The sequence below is a fragment of the Mesocricetus auratus genome, unplaced genomic scaffold (assembly GCF_017639785.1).
Source record: "Mesocricetus auratus isolate SY011 unplaced genomic scaffold, BCM_Maur_2.0 Super-Scaffold_100004, whole genome shotgun sequence".
Lineage (NCBI taxonomy): Eukaryota > Metazoa > Chordata > Mammalia > Rodentia > Cricetidae > Mesocricetus > Mesocricetus auratus.
The window spans coordinates 3,008,913-3,022,704 of NW_024429189.1; the positions used below are offsets into that span (position 1 = coordinate 3,008,913).

The 13,792-nt window shown below is 42.7% G+C and overlaps 1 protein-coding gene across 3 annotated transcripts in view; it reads right to left on the bottom strand.

Annotated features, from left to right (window-relative positions):
- Ddx31 (DEAD-box helicase 31) overlaps positions 1–13,792 on the bottom strand; it is a 70,719-nt gene that overhangs the window by 52,465 nt on the left and 4,462 nt on the right. For all 3 annotated transcript variants that reach the window (XR_005877088.1, XM_040745126.1, XM_040745125.1), the window contains exons 2-9: positions 13,365–13,618; positions 13,186–13,261; positions 12,338–12,381; positions 10,928–10,998; positions 10,090–10,154; positions 3,521–3,565; positions 1,967–2,008; positions 1,176–1,240 (exon numbers count right to left, since the gene is read on the bottom strand). Coding sequence is in view for 2 of the 3 variants with exons in the window: in XM_040745126.1 (XP_040601060.1) it covers positions 1,176–1,240; positions 1,967–2,008; positions 3,521–3,565; positions 10,090–10,154; positions 10,928–10,998; positions 12,338–12,381; positions 13,186–13,261; positions 13,365–13,618 (662 nt within the window). In the remaining variant the exon portion in view is untranslated. The remainder of the gene's footprint in view (positions 1–1,175; positions 1,241–1,966; positions 2,009–3,520; positions 3,566–10,089; positions 10,155–10,927; positions 10,999–12,337; positions 12,382–13,185; positions 13,262–13,364; positions 13,619–13,792) is intronic.

A 13,792-nucleotide genomic window follows, 5' to 3' on the forward strand; every position in this document is an offset into this window, starting at 1 on the left:
GAGGATCACTTCAAGCAAGAAACTAAAGGACAATGGCTGAAGCCTTGGCAATAATCCAAGGTTAGGAGGTAATCTAGCAAATGGAAGCTTCCACGAGAACACAAAAAGATGGAGAAGCCTCACTTGGACCCCACTGCTGTCGTGTATAGCTGAATTTAATCTGATCACTGTTTTTAAGTGTCAAGCTTTACGTTCACTCTCAATTACATACTGTTAAGAGAAACTTTCCTTGAGAAGGAGCCGTTCTCGCCCGCCTGGTTCCAAATCCGCATCAGTCCCAAATAAACACACAAGAGGCTATATTCATTATGAAGCTGTTGGCCTTGCTTTTTTCTTACTGGCTAGCTCTGACTTAAGTATTTACCCCATAATTGTTAATCTAAGTATGTCTCTTACCGGAGAGGTTTCCGAGCTTCCTACCCCAATGGCGGTTACATCTCGACTCTCTTGTGTTTCCCCTTCCCCGAATCCTCCTCGACTCCTAGTCCCTCCTATCTAGGTTTTCTATAGGCTCAACAGTACTTTATTGACAAATAACAGGACTTCCCCAACAACATACAATTCAAACAACTGGTATAACTGCTAAAGTGCCATTTACTCATCTAAATTTTCCAATGACATCCATTGCAAGCTCCAATGCAGAGCTGGGAATCAATACATTAAGACCTTGCTAAGCATTAAGGAAATTATCATCCTGTTTGTTGTTGCTGTTGATTTTGAAGACAGAACCTTATATAGCCCAGCCTAGTCCTGAACTCAGTATTTAGCTGAGGCTAGCCTTGAAACTCCTCTCTTGCCTCAGTAACCAGGTGTTTGGGATTACAGATGCAGGCCACAAAGCCTACCTATCTTCTTGTTTTTATAAATCTAAACAGCAAAACCAAATTCTCAGTATGCACCAAAGGGAGTCACATGCAGGAGTGCATAACAAACAAGGGACCTGTGGGGCACCCAGTGGGTGGGTTAAGCAGGTCACAGCACTGTCACTAACTGTATCAGAAGGGAATCTGTGATAAACAGCACTGTCTAGAGGTGACAGCTGGCCTGGTCTGTCTCTGGATATGGGGACCAGGAGGCACAGAAGCAGAGGAGGCTCTCTTGCATGCTAAAGAATCAAGTTACTGAACAAGACAGAAGACAAAACTCCAAGAGGAATAAACAAACCCACTTCCTACCTAGCTTTTTCAGACTTCCTCTTCTCTCCGCCCATCAACACTCCAGGAACAATCCAGGTGAATGGCTACATGAAAATACCAGACCACAATCAACAGACAGACCCTTCCCTAGAAGCAGAGCTGACCCTAAATTCCTAGCACAAGCCATGGTATAGCAGGGAGCACTTGGGCTTTGCAGTGTGTAAGGAGTTTCTGTGCAGATGCAGCCTAGTGGCACCAAGGTACCTGGGGTAATTAGCTGCATTACTAGACCAGAAGTACTGCCAGGACAAATGTGAACTTGTAAAATAATCCAAGTGGGGTAGAAGTTAAAAACCCACTCACTACTAGACCACAGAAATGAAAAATAGACTACTGGTCAACTTTTGTGGGTGCTGAACCTTGGCTCTGCTGTATTCTCTCTCCTGAATGCCCTTACAGGTTCTTGCTACTTTCCACTGGGTTATCTGAGGGCTGGACCTTTAAGTCACTTCAAGCCAAATGAGCCAACAATAACAACCTCTAGCAACTACTAGCAAGAGTTATTATTAGATGGGTGGAATCTCTGAGTTTGAAATCAGCCTGGTTGAGAGTGAGTTCCAGGGCTACACAGAGAAACCCTGTCTCAAAAATAAAATAAAATAAAAGGTTACTGAGGTCTGCCAGTGAAACCTACCAACTGTTCTTAGGGAGGCCAAAAGTACATTGGGAAGATGAGACAGGAGCCATTCTCACTTTCCAACCACAGACTACATGGCTCTTCTCTCACAACGTCAGAAAGGAAGACAACATGGCCTCATGGCTTATCTTACCTTGAGCAGCTTCTGGACAGTGTCAAAGCTCTGCAGAGCCAGCTGTAAATATTAAAAGTTGGAGACAGTGAGCAGGGCCCTGGCTTCCTTTTTACACTTTTTAAGACAAGACAATCTAAACTGATTAGGGTACAACCCTATACCTCAAGGCTTAGGACAGGTAATCCCATATAGAGAATTGCCCTGAAAATACTCTCTTCTTAAACAAGCTTTGGAATCTGTCAATTTAGGGAATGAGGGTGAAGACATCACATATATTTCTTAGACATACAAAAAATAGTGTTTTGTGCTCCCTCTGCTGGCTCAAATTCCCAAAGTGCCATACAGTAACGGATGACAGTGGCCTGACAGGCACTTGAGGAACTTGGCCATGTCCTCAGGCTGCAGCAGGCTATTTGAAGATAGAGGTGGCCAATCCTAAATTTAAAAGCAAAAACTAGTGAACCCAATGGATATAGTACAAGTAAAATTAATGGAGGTAGCAGTCATTAAATACCATCAAAATAGCTCAGACAGAATCTTGTTCAAGTTTATGTGTTGCTCCCATATGTTTAGTGTGCATGGCATCCTAGGGAAGCAAAAGGTTGGCTGCTAAAATTATTTCAATGTGCCTCCCTGCATGTGCCCCTTCCTGGGATAAAACAGACAGACAGAGGCGTCTGTATGTATGAAAGGCTGACCAGAGGGGCTGAAGAGAGGGCTCCGCAGTTAAGAGCACCAGCTGCTCTTGCAGAGGACCCAGGTTCAGTTCCCAGCACTCAAACAGTGGCTCAAAAATCATCTCTAACTTCAGTTTCAGGGATCAAACAGCCTCTTTTGGCCTCTATGGGCTCTGTACACATGGTTAACAGGCAAAACACTAATACATTTTTAAAAAGTCTTGGGAGGAAGGAAAGGAAAGGAGGAAAGGAAGGATGGAAGGAAAAGCCATCTAGAAATTTCCATTTTCCTGTAAGTTTTCATGAAGACATCTAAAGTTGCCCCTGTGGACACATCTTGCAGTTCTGACAAAGATAATTTCTACTTAATGTTTATGAAGAAGGAAGAATTAGCAGCAGCAGTAGCTTCATTAAAAAAAAAAAAGGTTCAGTTTTATATCTAAATGTTTTCAGTCCCTTCTTTAAAATATTTAAAGTATAAAAGTACAATTCTGAGCCGGGTAGTGCCTTTAATCCCAGCACTCGGGAGGCAAAGGCAGGCGGACCTGTGAGTTCAGGGCCAGCCTGGTCTACAAAGTGAGTTCCAGGACAGCCAGGGCTGTTACACAGAGAAAGCCTATCTGGAAAAACAAACGAAAAAATGCAACTCTTTTAATCCCCTTTGAAGGATCATTTGTATATCCTTAGACTTTTTTTGACAATGAGGAAATGTTTTCTCATGCCTAGCTCAGGGTTTTCAAAGAGCACTCAAATAGCAGAATGGTTCCCAGAAAAACGTGAAGGAAAGCATGCAGTGGCTTGTTTAACAATCAGGGCAGGAAGTGGAAAAAACACTTCAAGTCAACAGGCAATCATAAAGTACACACAACCCTCTCCTAACAGGCATGCTGCTTACCTCTCTGGTGGGCACTAGGATCAAAGCATAGGGGCCATCACTGCGCTGTTGACAGGAAAAGAAATACCAATGAGTACAGTGCCAGGTCTAGGCTAAGGGAAGTGAGTCAAAAGTTTTTAGTATGAGAGCCTGTCTTAAAAGAAAAGGAAGAAGAGAAGAGAAGAGATTCCATGAGGAGGATCAATGAAGATCAGATTGAAACAGATGAGATTTAAGGGTAGCCAGCTAAAAACATCAGAAACATTTCTATGGAAAAAAAGAAGAGACAAGAATGCCCACTATGCCTATGATGACAAACTACTGTGCCAACACTCCTGTCCCATTCAACCAAACAGGAGGAAAAAATATGTACAGAACTGGAAAATGAAAACGAAATTATAATCATAAGAAGAGGATGTTATCTTAGAAACTATAACAGAGTCAATAAAATATTTCAGTTAAGTAGCTGAATGCAAAATATAAAAATCAATAGCTAATGGAGGGCTGGAGAGATAACTCAGTGGTAAAGAGCACTGGCTGCTCTTACAGAAGACTAGGATCCAGTTCCCTGCACCCACATGATGGTTCACAACTCTCTGAAATTCTAGTTCCAACGGATCCAAGACCCTCTTCTGACCTCTACAGACAAGCATATATGCAGATAAAATATACACTTAAAAAAAAAGCCAAGTGAGGCATGGTGGCACACACTTTGAATTCAGCACTTGGGAGGCAGAGGCAGGCAGCTCTGTGATTTTGAGGCCACTCTGGTTACTATAGTGAGTTCTAAGTCAGCCAGGGCTACAGTATAGCAAGACCTCTCTCCAAAACCAACAAGAAGCCAGGTCAGATGTAGTAACAATCATCTACATTCATTTACAAAGTCAGGACAGTACATGAGTCAGAGTGATTTGTAAGCTCTAAACCAACCAAAAATCCAATTAAAAATTTAGAAACTGCAAAGAAACGAAAACTTCACACAATGGCAATACCAACAAAAGACACAAATATAATGTGTGCAATCTATGAGACATAATAGCTCACATTTACAATCCTAGCAACCAGGAGGCTGAGGAGAGGGACCTGAGCCTGTGGCTGGCCTGGACCACACAGTAGGAAACTTTAAAACGAAAAGCATCAAATCTATTTGAAGAACAATTAGAACATACCTGAGGGGCATTTTTTTAAAGGCAAGATGTATCCTCTCCTTAGAGAAGATTCAATAGCTAATATAACAAAACTACAAAAATCTCACTTCCAGGAATTATTCCTACATGTCTACATGTATGTAAAGGAGCTAGACAATATTTCACAGGTGTCTAGGATTTAAACTATTGTTTTCTGGACGTAATGTATAAGTATCACTTGTCGATATAGACATGGCTCAGTATTTATGACACACACACAATGGGAGGCAGAGGAGGAGAAGGGATCTAAGCTGCAAGAGAGCCTGCCACAAAGCAGCAACACCAGCAAGCAAGTAACGATAAAGACAGGTGAGGTCAATGTGGCACAGTAAGAAACCTCCCAAGGCATGACAAGGACAGCACAACTGCTATCCCAGGAAGACTGAGTGAGGGTGGCTTGGCCACACCCTGTATCAAAAGGGCAAATGACATCATATGTAAACATCTGTGTGTTCACCACAACCTGGAAACAAATGACTCCACATAAAAAGGCAAAGAGGAAATTTGATGGATGTGACAGGCTTTCCCTGGAAAGAGACGCCCTGCACAGGAAACACACTGGGCTTTGTTTCGACCCTATGAAACCTTGGAATTCTTTGAACATTTTAAATTTTTAGACATGGTGTATCTAAACAACAATAATAAAAATTCAAAGCAATGCCAATGGTGCCTTTCTCATCAAGAGCTCAGAGAGCATGATCGAGCAATTTGTGAGAATGAAGGATGGGCTCAGAAGCAAATCCAATTAAGAGTTTGGCTTTCATGTTCTGCATTGGAAACATTTACTCAGGAGATGAGGATTTAGAATTCAAACCTGAGTAGTCTATACTCAACACCAACTTTGTGAGACTACACTGGAGCCCCAGCGAGGAACAGTAAACACGCTAGTACAACAGGATTAATGTGTCACCATGTGACGATAGGAGATTCTGACATTTCAAAAGGTGTTACTACACAGACAAGAAGATAGAAACATCAATTCCTCGCAGGGCGCGAGTACATGAAGCAGGATGGATGTGATGTTAAAAAACTCAGAGCCAAAGCCAAAATAACTGGGAGAGAACAGACACTGAAGGTGTCTACTCTACGCCAGCCCCTTGGCTGGGAACAGGCCAGGGTCCAGGACTAGCGGCTTACGGCTTCCAGGTCACATCATTTTATGATGAATTACAAGGGGCTTCCCTGAATACAACTAGAAAAAGTGAATTAAATTGAGGCTTACAGGGGATAGATGGCTCAGCAGTTAAGAGGCTTGCTGCTCTTGCATTTACACACACACACACACACACACACACACACACACACACACACACGTACACGTGCACAAGAGGTGACTCACTATAATTCTAGTTCCAGGAATCTGATACCCTCTTCTGACCTCCACAGGAACCAGGCATTTTGAACAAACATACATGTAGACAAAACACCTATAGACATACAATGAAATAAATATTCAGATTGGAACTTATAAAAACATTCATGTGTTTTTTTGGTTTTGTTTTGTTTTTGAGACAGGGTCTTGATCGTATAGGTCAAGCTGTCTTTTAACTACCATCCTCCCAAGTGTTCTAAGTACAGGTATATATCACCACGTTTAGTTTGGAAAATCATATTTTGTTTGTGGTTTGTTTGTTTTGAGACAGGGGTTCTCTGTGTAACAGTCCTAGCTGTCCTGGAATTCACTCTGTAGAGCTGGCCTTAAACTCAGAGATTCACCTGCCATTGCCTCTGGAGTGCTAGGTGGGATTAAAGGAGTGCACTACCGTGTCCAGCTCAGAAAACCATTTTTACAGAACATTCTGATCTTTGGTCTTAGTGACCTTGAGCAAATATACAACCACATGGACTATTGTTAATACCTCTGAATATAAGCAGATCCAATCACTGTTGTTTGAAATGGCCACACGACAGTGTTGATGACAGGTAATATCTAGGGAACAAATCTAGATGCTAGGTCTCAACACTTCACATGAGCAGCTCACTCTGTCTTGTCATAACCCTGGAAACAAAGGCATAAACGTATCTGCCCAGTTATACTTGGGGCAGAAGAGAATGTCATGACTGAGAATGAATTGAACATGCACAGGCCTTGGGCTCAGTAGTCTCAGCATTTGAAATAAAAATAAAGCCACTCAGGCCAGGGTTGAGCAGAACCTCCCACCTGTCAGACGTGTATGTCATCTAATCTCTTGCTCTCAGTTTACCATCTAGAGAACTGGGCTGGAACTGTGAGATTCATTCCAGCTCAATATTGTCAAACTCTGCAACTTGGTATAAAGAAAGAAAACAACAAGCATGCAAGCAAATAAAAACCTTTTACTGGAAAGTTATCCTAAAATCTTAAGGGTGAGATTTGGCCACAAACATTAGCATGTTACATTCATTCTTCTCTGACTAGGGACAAGGCTATATGCACTGTACATGAATCAGCTCTCTGTAAAGTTCTTAATGGGGGAATGACAGTCATTTACCCTTGGAAAACAGAATTCCTCACTTAACCTACCTCCAGAGAAAAACACTGTTAACAATTTACTGACCCACAATCATATACTGTCTCCTTTCTACTGCTGTGATAAAATACATCCAAAACAAATTGGCTTCGTTTCTGGTCCATCATGAAGTGAAGTCAAGGGACCAACCTGATACAGAGGCCATAGAGGAATACTGCTCACTGGGGGTTGTTCCTCATGGTTTGTTCAGCCTGCTTTCTTATAGCACCCAGGACCACCTGCCCAGGTGTGCACCTAACCCATGTCAATTATTAATCAAGACAATGCCCCCACAGGCCAATCTGATGAAGGTAATTCCTCTGAGATTCCTTCTTCCCAGATATGTCTAGGTTTGTGTCAAGCTGACAAAAAACAATCAACGCGCATGTGTACACACACACACACACACACACACACACACACAAACACACACACACAACACACACACACAACACAGACAGACACACACACACAGTACTAAATGGACATTAGATTTGAGGGGGGCAGGGATTGGGAGGGAAAAGTAGGGGGGGCACAGAGGAGGAACCAGATACAAACATATTATATACTGTATGATATATTAGATAAAATATTTTTAAAAATTGCTGAAAAAGACATGGTGGCACATGTCCACAATCATAGTACTTGGAAGGCAGAAGCAGGAAGATCAAGAACTCAAGCTTCACTAAATGACAAATGACAAAAAAGAAAGAGCCCACAATGTGCTAGTGTAATTCTAGTTTGCTGAGTCACAAGACAAACTATCATTTGTGAAACTGCAGTCACAGCACGCAGCTCTGTAGCCTGCACTTCTTCAGCTACGACAGCAGGAATACTTGTTCAAGTCTACAAAGTTATAAAGAAACTCCACTTTTAAACAAATTTTAACCTATTCATTTTGAAAGCTCAGGTTTTTACAAAAAAAAAAAAAGTAAAAATGGACAAATGATACAACTAACTCTGACACTCTCAACTTCTACATGTCATCAGTTAAACTACAGAATAATTACCAAATCCAGGAATGAGCACTGGCACACTATTCATCTACAGACAGCATCAATCTCATCAACAGACCTCTAGGTGTCTGCATCCCCCAGGCCCCATGTGAGTCACCGCCATGCTCCTTTGTCATGCTCTGTCTGCGACAATTCTTCAGTATTTTTCTTTTATGCCCTCAACACTTTCAAAGACTTCTGGCCAGGAATTTGTCTCATGTTCCCTTGAGATTAAACTCATTCAGGCAAACAACAACAACAGAAATAAACTACACAAGTAACATATCTTTCTTAAGCCTGGCTAAGGAGCGGTGGCCAGGGCTTCCTGTTATAGTTACCATCTTTTCCATCTGTTCAGAAGTTCCTGTATGGACACTTGAAGGCCATGGAGACGCCATTTCTCATCTCACTGTCAACTACTCACTTCAGCCTCTGATGATCCATACCAGAAACAGTGCACCAAGTGCTGGCTGTTTCAGCTCCTTACCTACCTTCTCTTGTATCTAATGACTCAAGGATTTGCTCTACAGTGCAACAGCACACTACTAATTCTGATCAGTTAGATCTGAGGCACGTCCACATCAGTGTCTGAAGAGAGACCTCGGTCAGTATGTACTCTGTGATCTCATCATTTTCTCTCCAGTAAAACTAATGGCACTGTACCTGTGAGAAAGTTTGGGCTATAAGATGAAGTCTGTGCTTACAGCAGCCAACTGGGCTTCTCAACCCAACTTTAGCTAGTCTGGCCCAGGCATTAACCATGTTTCACAACTAAGAACAAATTCTAGGGATTGGAGAGATGATTCAGAAGTTAAAAGCACTGGCTGCTCTTCCAGAGGTCCTGAGTTCAATTCCCAGCAACCACATGGTGGCTCACAACCATCTGCAATGAGATCCGATACCTCTTCTGGCCTGTGGACATACATGCAGAACACTGTATATATGATAAATAAATAAATAAATCTTAAATAAAAAAAAAAAAAGAACAGGGCTGGAGAGATGGCTCAGAGGTTAAGAGCACTGACTGCTCTTCCAGAGGTCCTGAGTTCAATTCCCAGCAACCACATGGTGGTTCACAACCATTTATAATAAGATCTGGTGCTCTCTTCTGACATGCGGGCAAACATGTAGGTAGGATGTTGTATTCATAATAAATAAATAAATCTTAAAAAAAACAAATTCTAGGTAATGTTGACTATATAGCATCCTGACTGCTAAACCCACTAATGGACACTCAGTTCCACTCAGTACTAATAATCCACCATGTTAAATACAAAGTATAGCTCTCCTCATCCAAAAGTAAACACATTGGAGCCTGTAAGGCTATCATTTAACTCCACATGTACAACAGATACCAAGATATGATACTATATGGATGGGGCCAGTCAAAGCATGTTACATATTTCCCTAACAGTAACTCTGTAGGAGGTTCAATGCTGCGTACTGTGTAAGAAAAAGGCAAGGCCTCCTAACAAGGCAGGAGCTATCAACAAAGCTTCACCACAAATCATGGCCCAGATGATAGAGCTTCCTCTCTGGAGTCACACAGAAATGAAGTGCGGATCTAAGTCCACTGGTAATTCTATGTGGCCTTGGCTACTTTAGTTGCCTACACCACTAGGGTCATAATAACCCCCACAACTTGCTGGGCAGAAGACGGGAGTCAAGCAAGTGATATGTGGACAGCACTTGGCACATCTGGCACACTGGAAGCATTCCACCCACATGCCCTACACACAGACAGCGGTGACTGTGATGTCTTTATTATACTCCACTCTTGGCACACTCACACTTATTTGATAGGAAGACAAAACAATGCTAAGTGCATAGACCTACAACTCTAGTATTACCACTAGGGTTCAGCTGGGTAGCAGTATGGGAACAACACAGAACATCAGAGAAATATATTTTCTGCTCACCTGTATTTTTGATGTCAGTGCTTGAAGAGACTGGACCACAGGGATGCAATAGGCAAGAGTTTTACCTTTTAAAAGAGAGTGGCATCAGTGGGGATGCAAACAGGCTCTGCTTTCTGTAAATAATGCTAAATCTAGGAGAGGATAAACTATGTGTTCAACATCTAAGGGGCACTTGACCTGTCTGCCATGACTCCTAACTTTGTTTTGTAATTTAGTACTTCAAAAACACCCTGAAGCTTCAGCTCCTTAGATTACCTACAAGGGAGGTAATGATGTTTCTCAAATTAGACAGAAGCTCAGCCTCACAGTCGTCCATGAAGCTAGGAAATGGCTACTCTGAGGTTCTCCCTCCATTAACGGCCTCTGTGGTGCTGGTGCGCCAAGTGTGAACCCAAGCCAGCCTCTGAAGACAGAGAAAGATTAAAGGAAGCTGTGGGCTTCTCCTCAACATGGCTGAGCTGACAAGAAGGTAAAAATGGGTCAGAAGAGCAGACCAGGCAGAAAGTGGTCTGTCTCTCCCTGACATTGACTGTGCTCAAGCCAGAACTGCTTTCAAGCCATAAGCAGTCACTCCATCCATAGTGAAAGCTGACTGGCCACTATGGCAGTAGGCACAGAGAAGCAGCAGGCTCCCTCATCACTATTGACCACACAGAGAAGCATCACCACCCTCCTTCAGTAATAACAACTTTGGGCCTCCCATCACAAGCAAGCATGGCCACCCTCCCCAGGAAAGACAAAACAAACTCTGCAACCACAGGCATCTTCCTGAGGAGCCTAGCACATAATCATGGGCTAGGTTGCCTTGGGATAAGGGGCAGGGTAAATAGCAACTGACCTGAGCCCGTCTGGGACCGCACAAGGGCATCTTTGCCTTCCAGCAGCACCGGGATACTCTGCTTCTGAACACTGAGGTACCCAAAAGAGAGAACACACCTTTTCTTTACCACATGGCTTAGTCATGCATGCAGGCAGATACACGGGTAACTCAACATGCAAATACCAGGTGTTTGGCTCTGCCTACTTACTGCCCAAAGTTATTTCATTGAGAGAAAGTGCTGAGAACATTCTGGTGATCAGAATGAACTTTTTAAACTCCTGTAACTTGGCTGAAAGTGAGGAAGCAAGCCAGAGATTGGCTACAATATTAAAAATTAAAGCAAGCAAACAAACTAACTGGTGGGGCATGCCTTTAATCCCATCAGACAGATACAGAAGATTCTGTGAACTTGAAGCCAGCCTGATCTACAAAGTGAGTTTCAGGACAGCCAGGTCTATACAGGTAAACCCTATCCTGGCAAAAAAAAAAAAAAAAAAAAAAAAGATAGGCAAAACAACAAATCAGAGTCACTCACTCAGTATACTACATACTCTCCTGCCTGCTGTTCAACATGGGATTGGGAACATGTAGCACAGTTAAGATTTCCACACAGAAAAGCAAAAGGAAGCTTGCAGGCCACCTAAGTAGCAGTAGCAGCAGCAGTAGCAGCAGTTCCCTCTGAAAAATGGCCGAACAACTATCAGTATGTACATTAAATCCCAAGCCAAAAATAGATAGAGAACTTATTTAAATTTGGTTGAGTCAACAAGCAAACCAAGCCAGGCATGGTTGCATGTGCCTTTAATCCTAGCATTTGGGAAGCTGAGGTAAGACAAAATAAGTTTGAGGCCAGCTGAGCTGGGCTGGGCTATGAATGAGACTGTCTCAAAAACAAAAGCAAAACAAAATAGAAAAAGCTGGTGGTTCTTTAGTCTTCTGTGTTCTTACTTTTTACTTATGCAAAGTGAACTATGACTCTACAGCTCATGCCTTATACTAACTCTGAACTTCTCTCTTATAAGTGTCTCTAATCAGCAGGCATTTAGAATACCTTTTTAGTTTTCCACTACACCCAAGCAAATATTTACTCCCATTTCTTGACATCTTATTTTTACTGCTAATAAATAACACGATCAAATACTATACTTCGGCCCAAGTCCTTTTCAGAGATGCCCTGATGGCAGATGTCCTAAACCAGCTGTCTTGCGGTAGGGAGCTGAGTGCAGAAATGGAAAGAAACCTGGTCGGTCTGCAAGCAGGTGGGGAGCCCCATAGGCTAAGTGTCATGTCGAGTCCTTTAGCAGTTTGTGATATTCCCAACACAAAGACACAAATGTGTTCTGCCCTCCATGGACAATTGGAATTTTATCTGGTTATGCTCATGAAACTCTAAGAAAAAAAAAATCAAGAATAGTATCAGCCTCTTACCTGGTCATACTTGACATTTTTAAGACTGTATTTATTGTGGAAATCTAAAAGGGAATAGGAAAATAAGTATATCAATTTAATGCAAATATATTCAATGACATAAAGACAAAATACTGGAGTGACAACAGTATTTGACATTTATGATCATATTAAATTCCAGTATTTTCAACTGGAGGGGGGAGTTCTGCCCTCTACCCTACATAACCTGGAAGATTTTTGGTTCTTATAGGTGGGTTCCTAGTTTATAGAATTAGGATGCTACTACAAACCGACAATGCACAAGCAACCCTCAGAACTCATCACCTAACCCACTCAGGCTGAGAGGCAATCCTACACAGCTTACCAAAAAGAAGAGGTCAGTTGTGCTCAGCTGACAAGGGAATCCAGGCTTCAAAGGGAATATATTTTTCTCTCCTTTTTCACAGTAACTAGAAAACTTATTCATGGCATTAAACAAAAGGGGAAAGAAAGTGTCCACTTGCTCATAGAAGACACACTTTAAACAGCCTTTTCTGCCTTCATTCTCCAAAAATGTGCATGTCTCTTGGCAGTAAGAAGCCAGCTTAGCTCCCTTCCCAAGGCCACAGAGACATCTGCCACCGGTTTCACCATCTACCAGTGATTAGAAAGCTGCTTTAAGTCCTATAAATGAAGTCCAGAACAGAAACTAAACTGGGTGAGGAAAGTCAGCACCTCTTAAAAAATCACTGGAGAGGAGAGTGAGAACAGCAACCCAGGCTACCATCAGGGAATGCCCACCACCTAAGTTCACTCCGGTAGCCAAGAGCAGAAACAAACTGAACAAGAACACAGACCACAGCACCTGCAGAGCAGGGCAGGACACTTACTAGGTGTGGGTGGAGGTCCAGCTCCTGGAAAGCCTCTGGAGAGAACACTTGCTCTCGAGCCTGCTTGACTACAGCTCTGCAGAGGAAAGACAAAGTGTGCATCAGTGCCAAGGTGGCAAAGGAAAAGGCGGAGTCCCTGACTGCTCACACCCAAGGCACACCTGCACCGCAAAACACACCTGTGGAGTTCCGGGATCTCAGGATTGTTTTTAAACAGTGACGAAGTCTTGATGCATGGCTTCTCTTGCCTCCCATTGCCTGTACTGTCCCAGCTCTTCTTTGGAGGAAACGTTTTGTGTACATTCCCCTTAAATGTTCTCGCAGTTTCTTTATCACTGGTTTCCTTGGCTGAAAGAGAGGCTATTTCATTCCTCCGCTTTGTTGGTGGAGCACCACTGGACACCTGGTGCTTTCTCTTGGTAGCCGCTGCTTGCTGCGTTGTTCCCAAAAGGAAAGATCAAGAAGAGGTGCATTAGTCCATGAAGACAATCCTCAGAGTGAAGCCTGACTGCCCACAAAATGTATCTCTTCCTGCAGAGATCATTATGCCCCATATGCCAACCATCAGTTTAGGGTTTACAACCAGATTCTTTGGCTTCATCTGAAA